The sequence below is a fragment of the Triticum urartu genome, chromosome 2 (genome assembly GCF_003073215.2).
Source record: "Triticum urartu cultivar G1812 chromosome 2, Tu2.1, whole genome shotgun sequence".
NCBI lineage: Eukaryota > Viridiplantae > Streptophyta > Magnoliopsida > Poales > Poaceae > Triticum > Triticum urartu.
This window is the reverse complement of record NC_053023.1, coordinates 529,878,959-529,887,195: the sequence shown is the minus strand read 5'-3', so window position 1 is coordinate 529,887,195 and position 8,237 is coordinate 529,878,959. Positions and strand designations below refer to the sequence as shown.

The 8,237-nt window shown below is 52.4% G+C and overlaps 1 protein-coding gene across 1 annotated transcript; it reads left to right on the top strand.

Annotated features, from left to right (window-relative positions):
- The first annotated feature begins 1,934 nt into the window (after positions 1-1,934).
- LOC125541777 (serine/arginine repetitive matrix protein 1-like) lies at positions 1,935-3,339 on the top strand. Its single transcript, XM_048705108.1, has one exon. The coding sequence runs from the start codon at positions 2,266-2,268 to the stop codon at positions 3,247-3,249; it is 984 nt and encodes a 327-aa protein (XP_048561065.1). The 5' UTR covers positions 1,935-2,265; the 3' UTR covers positions 3,250-3,339.
- Positions 3,340-8,237: the final 4,898 nt, after the last annotated feature.

The window sequence follows — 8,237 nt, the reverse complement described above, 5'->3', positions numbered from 1 at the left end:
TTTGCATTAACGACTGAAGGTTGTCCGAAATCTCGTCGGAATAGTTCGAGGGCATGCTGGTAGTGTACCGGCATCACCGAAGGGTTCCGAAGGTCCACTAGGGGGTCCACCTGCCCCCGGGGGCCACATGGGCTTAGGGGTGCGTCCTGGACAACATGGGCCAGGCGCACCAGCCCCCAACAGGCCCATGCGGCTGGAGGGGGAAACCCTTGTGGGGGAGGGACACCGCACTTGCCTTGAGGGGGCAAGAACTCCCCCTTAGCCGCTGTCCCCTCCCTTGGAGGAGGGGCTAGGGCCACCGTCCCCTCCCCCTTGCCCGTATATATAGTGGGGGTGAGGGAGGGCAGCCATACCCCTTCCCTGGCTCAACCCCTTCCCCTCTCTACCACCACCTCCTCCCGGTTTGGCTTGGCGAAGCCCTGCCAGAGCTCCACCACCACCACGTCGTCGTGCTGGTTGTGATCCCATCTATTTCTCCCCCTTCGCTTACTGGATCAAGGAGGAAGAGACGTCATCGAGCCGCACGTGTGCTAAATTTGGAGGTGCTGTTCGTTCTGTGCTAGGTCGGTTGGATCGCGAAGAGTACGACTATATCAATCGCGTTTTATACGCTTCTGCTTTCGGCCTACAAGGGTACGTAGACACACTCCCCTCTCGTTGTTTTGCATCTCCTAGATTAGGTCTTGGGTGTTCGTAGATTTTAATCTTGATTTTCATGCTTCACTCCCCATTATTTCCCTATAGTGCAATCTTCGTGCCTGGCCTGGATCTCCTCCAGCAGCTGCAGCCACTGCTCCAGAGTTGTGATCTGACGCCTTGGCATGGCTAGCGGCGAACAAATTGGAAGTGGCAACGGTGAAGGAGGGAGAGGGAAGAAATGTGGGCGGGCTAGGATTAGGTTGCCACCGTCCGGCTTAAATAGCCAAGCCGGACTTGGTTCTTCTCTGGTGGCATGCCAGAGCGGCGACACAAGGCACAATGAATGCATCCTCAGCGACGAATGAAGGAGACGTCCGTCGGACCGCTAGTTTATGCGTTTGACCGTGTGGGTCCTTGCGATCAGTCCTATGTGGCAGGCGCGTTCCGACGTCCCCATATCCTTTCTAGATATGGGGCAGGAGCGCCGGTCAGTTCGGGCATTTGGACCGGATTTGATGGGTTTAGTCGGATTCTATAATTTCACGTCTGAGTAGCCCGTCCGATCGTCTGGGGACGATTTAAGGGCGCTAGTCGTAGATGATTTGAGGGCTCCCATTGTAGATGTCTGTTTGAAAGTATTGCAAACAGTAGCCAAGGACTATTGTATTGGTAGCGAGTTAATGCGTCAAGTCACTGCTGCAGCTCCCCATGGAATCATGTTGCTGATCTACCTTGTCTCAATAACAGCGCTAGTCAGATACACCAGGCTAGAGGACCAGTACTGACCGGGTTCCACGATATAACTGCCGTACCTATAATCATTAATCCCTAGCTAGAGGACCCGGCCAAAATCAATATGCATTGCCCTGGCATACACGCTACATTGTACTAGTAGTACGTGGCGTATTAGCAACAATAGCTGGCTAATTAACGACAGGATAATGCATCAAAATTACTACTCCCTCTGTCCTATAATGTATGTAAGACATTTTTAACACTACATTAGAGTCAAAAAAATGTTATACATTATGAGACGGAGAAAGTACTTACTACAGTGGTCATTATAGTATCAAAGATATTCTTATATTATAAGACGGAGGAAGTATTTCTTAGGTGATTTGTTAGTGTCATCGATCTTCACCGTCCATTCGTCGATCCGACTGTCATGGGCGTACGAGCATCCGGTTCAAGCGTAGTAGGCTGTAGCACCGCACCCTAGATGATTGAGCAGTACTGTGGCAGCAGCAACAGCGGTAGTAATAGCATGCGCAGCTGCTGGGAGTTAGAGCAGTGATGGCGCCAGCTCAGGGGCAGATTGACCCGAGTTATTGTAAGGCGGCCAACGTGCAGCGAGGCAAGAGGTAGAGAGAGGAACGAACATGAGCTAGTTGACCGCGAGGATTTATACTACGCATGGGTCATCCATGATCGATCGATCCGATTCCTTCCCCCGCCTCGTGCAGATGCATTCGTTCACCATCTCGATGAGCGCCATCTGATTGACTCTGGCATCCAATCACACCCACTCCCGCGCGCCACCACGCTCATCGCCATCTACTCCTCCCTCGACCCGCTCTTCGTGTCAAGCACAGGCGCCTGCGCGCGCTGCTTCTTGGCGCGCCCGGCATGGGTAGCTGCGTGAGCAAGAAGGCCGCGCACGGCAGTGCCGAGGCCAAGGTGGCGCCGCCGCTCCCGCCGGAGAAGGATAATGCCTTGCCTCCGCCGCCCGTGGTGGTGGAGGAGGAGGTCAAGGAGGTGTTGTCGGAGACGGCAGTGCGGCGGACAAGCCCGCCGGAGCCGGAGCCGGAGCCGCAGCCTGAGCCTGAGCCTGAGCCTGAGAAGGAGAAGATGGTACAGGAACACGAGGAAGGCGATGCTTCCGATAGCGTGTCGGTGGGTTCCTCCGTGGTGGACAAGGCGATGGTGAAGGCTGGAAGGGAGCAGGAAGTGGAGAAGAGGACGGTGGACGTGCCGGAGAAGGGGAGGGCCAGGAGGATGGAACCGGAGCAGAAGAAGAAATGCAAGGACGCCGGGAACGGCAGGGCGCGGTCGCCGTCCCCTGCGGCGAAGCAGAGGAGGTCGGGGACCAATGTCAGCGAGCAGCCGGTGCCGCCGCGGCCGCGGCGAGAGTCGCCCGCGGTGGTGTCCGGCATCGGGTGCCGCAGTGGCAGATTCTCCCCTTCCGCAGCGAGGAGGGCCGCCGAGAGCGCCGTCAGACGGAGCTACTCCGCAAGGGAAGCCGACATGGCGCTGCCGTCGTCTGCCAAGCGCTCCCTCAACACAAACATCAACGGTAACGGAGGGAGTGGCGTCAGGCGGGACCCTGGCGAGCATTCTGGCAGGAGGTCAGATTCCCCGTCTAGGCGCCCGCCGGCCTCTCCGGCAGCAAACGGCGCCATCAGCCGGCAATCGAGCGCCACCCGGAAGGCTCCGAAGGAGAGCACCAGTTCGGAGAAAACCAAGCAGCAATGCGGCCGCGGACGGGCCCCGATGGAGGTTGGAGATGAACTCGACGAGGCGCCATTGGCAGGAAAAGAGCGCAGGGAGGCGGCGGACGCCGCGATGGGCCAGAACCCCTCGGTGGCTATGGAGTGCTTCATCTTCCTTTAGTACTCTTTCCATGGATTACTTGTTCATTTCTTTTCTCTCGCCACTATGCCACTCTCACTAGTTGCCGTGTGATTTCTTGGCCATTATTAATTATCGGGAATTATCAGTTACTCCTACTTATTACTCCCTCCGTAAACTAATATAAAAGCATTTAGATCACTAAAATAGTAACCTAAATGCTTTTATATTAGTTTACAGAGGAAGTAGTATGTTAGATTTTGAGCCGAATGGAGTTCCATGTCAGGAGCTTGGAGGTTATATACCACGTCGTCCGCACAAGCGACACGGTAGGCGATCCCATCTTCCTTCCTCGCTGTTGCTGGATGATGCCGTCGAGCAAAGTCCGGGTGGCCGACGGTTCTGCGGTGGCCCGAGAAGTGAGCAGCAGCGACGGTAAATTTTGCGGCTGCACGGCATCAGTCTAGCTATAAGCAAAGGCGGTTGTACGTACTGCTAAGCAGCAGCAACAACAACAACAACAACAAGCAGTTGTACGCAAGAATCCACGGAATTGAAGTGGTCGGGAGTATACCTGGCCATAACTCGGGTCGGGCCGGGCTTCAGACCGTGCCTAAAAAGCCCCCAGCAGAAAACGCAGGCCCAACCTTCGGGCCTAGATTTCATGCCTGGCTCAATGGAAAAGCCCATCGGGCCTTGGGCCGGGCCTCTTTCCTAAAACACAAATATGTCAAGCCCAAGCCCAACCCCCCTGACACTCAAGCTCAAAATCTAGGCCCAGACCCAGCCCGTGGGCAAGACCGGGCTAGGTTTCCCATGGTCAGGTATAGTCGGGAGTTGGTGGGACGCACCGCTCACAGGTAAGATGGAGCGGATTCCCTTGCAGGGAGTTGGAGGGACGCATAGTTCGTCGGCAAGATGGAGCAGAAGGTCGCATCGTCGGGCTCACCTGATGGGATTCCCTTGTGCTGGAGACAACGGGGATGCAACACGGAGGAGCACCTCGCCTGTGGCTTCCTGCGTGGTGGCTGTTTTAGTGTCTGTTCCTCCTTATGCATGTTGTGGTTGTAGACAGCGTGATGTAGGGCAAAGCCCTTGTTTGCCCGATCTTCATGAATTGAATGTGGATTTGAGGAGAAACATGAAAAACACAAGGGAGAAATTATTCTACTGGACAAGATCCACACGGAAGGTACTCAAATCACAAGGCAAAAGGTAGATCACAAGCATCCAACTACAACAAAGGAAAACAAATACAAAGGTAGTTCATCCAAATCTCTATGTGAGATGGGGCTTGAATTCCACATGGGGAATCTTCTCCGAAGAGGTCTTGACAACCATAGATGGTTCTTCCCCTTAGGGTTTTGACAACCATAAATGGTTCTTCTCTTAAGAGGAATCTCACAAGAGGAGATACATGAGTTAAGCTCTATAGTTTTGGTTCTATTCTTAGCTCATTCGCTGCACGCAAACTAGCGCAAGCCGAGCGGCAGCACCGCGTTGCGTCGTGCTAGCCTTCCAGTTCTCTGAGGTACTCGAGACCATGGAGGAGGTCGAGCCCATGGAGGAGGAGATGGGGGGCACTAAGACGATGGAGGAGGAGCTTGCATCCTGCCTGCGGCTGTAGAGCCCCTAACATCGATGACAAGATGATGGAGGAGGAGCTTGCGTTCGTGCCCACGTCGGTTGACTCGATGGTGTTTGGGTCCAACGGACTTGAGGCCAAGCAACAACTACACCGGCATGGGGTGTTTGGTTTGCTCCATGCCCCACGTAAAAGGAGATCATCCACGTGTTCGTCACCACCTTCGAGGACATGCTCAAATACCCTGTTGCGCGTACGGGTTGATGTGATTATGAGTATATTTGCTAATATGGTTACACATATTCTATTTGGTGTGGTTGTATTCATGCTTCTTCATAGTCATGTAGGAATTAGAACTCCTTCGTGGATTGTTCATAAAGCATGTTCACAATTTGCCTGGCTACACGTAGAAGGCAGGCTGATGTTCCCCGCTAAGGCCATATTGCGAAAATCCTACATCCACGGGCTCTTATGAAGCCCCCTACGTAAACTCTCTTATTAACTCTCTCCCCCCCTGATTATAACGGGGTTGGTCCCAGCCCCTAATCCTGATCCAATTAACTACTTCCACATCACTGTTTACGTAAAGTTCCTACTTAAGTTTTTGTGGGCGTAGCATTACTCGACCATATTGTCCCCCCAAAAATGATATGAACAATGTCGGTCATTTAAATCGAAGTGGCCCTATTGCCCCCAGTGACAGTTAACCAGTGTCTCTTGGCTCGTGATAGGTTCCTGTATGGGCATTCTTCATTGGGCATCAAATGGAACTGGGCTGGGCTAATTTATCCGGCTTGGGTCTGACCAGTGCATTGCCTATAACTGTGGGGTTTGCCTTTCGCTAGGCCGGCTAAAGCTTCCGTGCATGTCCTTGTTCCGTCCATTCGGGCGTTCGCCTGCCAAAGGTCATGATGGCTTTTTTGCGTTGGAAACCTGTAACACCCTGGTTTTTGGCCCTCTCTTTTTCTTTTTGATTTATTTGGTTTTTGCTCTAATTTTCTTTTTGGAGTGCTTTTGTGGACTTGAAACCTGGGCGATCATCATCATTTCTTCTCTGAAGTGGCTCATCCTTCTCAAAACTTTCCCAAGATCATGTCATTTTCATTCTAGCCCAACCCTAAAATTCTTTTCTAAGGAATATTCATTTTTTTATTAAAGGAATAGTCTTGTTTGCCATAGGTTGTGAAGCAGCCTATATTTCTGTCACTCCCAAAATTTCCAAATAATTATCATAAATTGTTTGGATAATATATGCCCCAAATATGTCCAAACCATCCTTGCCCAGTTCAAAAATAATTCCCCGACATTATTTCTTCATTTCTGTCCAGAGTGGCCTTCTGTGAAGGAAGTGCCACCTACCCTTTATTGATTGCTCCCAAACTTTTTGGGCATGCTATCTCATCCAAATCATTGCTCCATTTTCCTAGTGAATCTTCCTCAGTAATTTTTCAAAGTTTCTGTCAAACAGAAGCCATTGTGAAGGAAGTACTAGCTAGGAGTACCCAAATGAGTTAAAATTCTGCACACTCCTTCATGTGCTCATATTATCACACTCATCCAATTTTCAGCTCCATCCAATCATCTATGTGAGCATAGGATCAAATCTTTGATTTTGTTAATATTTTCAGGTTGTGAAGCAAGTATAATTTATATTGCTTCATTATTTCTGAAAAATTACCAGATCATGCTCCTACCCATATAACGTCTCTCCACCAAATTTGGGATCATTTCATCAATCCATTTTCTCTCCAAAATTAATCCAAGTTTCTGGACAGAGAGGATGTCTGTGAAGGAAGTGCCATTTTGGAAAATCCATTTGGTATGAAATTTTTACAAAATATTCATATGTCCATATCCTTAGGCCTTGCCAAATTTCAGCTCAAGTGGATACTCCATGTGAGTACCCCATCCTGATCAAGTTTCTGGACCCAATTGGCAGTTGCAAAGCAACTATGCTTAATTGGGTCCATTTCCTTCCAAAACCCCTAGTATCATAGTCCTTCCTATGCTAAACACCCCAGACATCAATTTTGGATCCAATAAATTCTGTGTTGAGCACATCATTGCAGCCAAGTTTGCTACAACAAACTTTCCTCGAAGCCTCACATCTCTCCTTGGCTCCTTCTCTAGATATTTAACTCCTAGGCAGCCTTGGGGAGCAAGGACTAGCCACCAAACAAGGTTTGCCAGCCCATTGCCTCCTCTGCGTGCCATGTCGCGTGGTGAATGCGTTGGATTTTGCCTACGCACGCGCTCTGCAGCATTTGGCCGCGTCCAAGACGTCGCCTAGCTCCAGCCCCTCCCCCTCTCATCTTTCTTTCACGCCCATGCATGTCTACGAGGTTCCTCTCGTCATCACGTTCACCCTAGACCCCTCTCCCCCTCCTGTAGCTCGCTCCTCGGCGCTCGCCGCCGCACGCCCACAGGAGAACAGTGGTCGTTCGGCTCCATTCGCGCCTCGACTTCTTCCTCCCCGTGCCCCTTGGCCTCCTCTGCCCCGTGAGCCCCTCCCTTGTTCCTCCCTCGTCGCCTACCGTCGAGCACGCTTGCGTGCCCACAGGTCCGCGGCTCCGGCCACGCATCCGCGGCGGGCGCCAGCACAACACCTCGCCCCGGCTATTTATAGCCATGCCCGAGCCCCTCTGACCCATCCATTAGCTTCACCGCACCTCCTCCAGCCCCACTAACCCCTTCCCCGCGCCCAAGCATCCCTCCTGCTCCTCCATTGCCGCCGTGGCCACCTCGGTCCTCTGGCTAAATTCACTCGCTCCGAGCCTCCACCCCTCCTTCTTTCACCACCAGTAGATCCACCGGAGCAAGCAGAACCTCCCCATCCCTTCGCCTCGTCACTAGAGCACCATAGCCCCAGTTCCATCTTCACCGTCGTCGGCCGTCGGCCATGGTCGATGGTGCTCTCGTCCCTTCCCCCTTAGAAGCCCGCATCCTGCATGGATGGACGCGGCTCATCCCCTTGGTCAGTCCGGTGGTCGGAGCATCGCCGGAGGTGGCCGGTGGCGCCGGGACGGCCGCCGGCGCCGAGCCCTCCGCTCTGCCCCGTCGGGCGCGAGAAGAAGACGAAGGTGACGAACCCCCCTGCCGGTGGACCCCGTGGTCCCACCAGTCAGCCACACGGGCCGTTGACCCCAGGTACGCTGACGTGGATAAGTGGACGTGGATTTATCGAAATACGTTTTCTTGTTTGGAAAACGTACTTTTGCTTAGTTCTCGGCTAAAATACGTTTTCTCTACAGCGAAGGCGTATTTCTGAAAAGGTGCTTTCTGTTTTTTCCAGTCGCCGGCCGAATCCTCTATTTTGTGAACATTCATCGGTTAAGAGCAGAAAAGCACATAATCTGTTGATTTTTCTGCCTAACGAACGAACGACCACAACTCTTCAACCGTAGCTCCAAATCAAGTGATTCCAAAGCCCATCTCTTTGTATCGT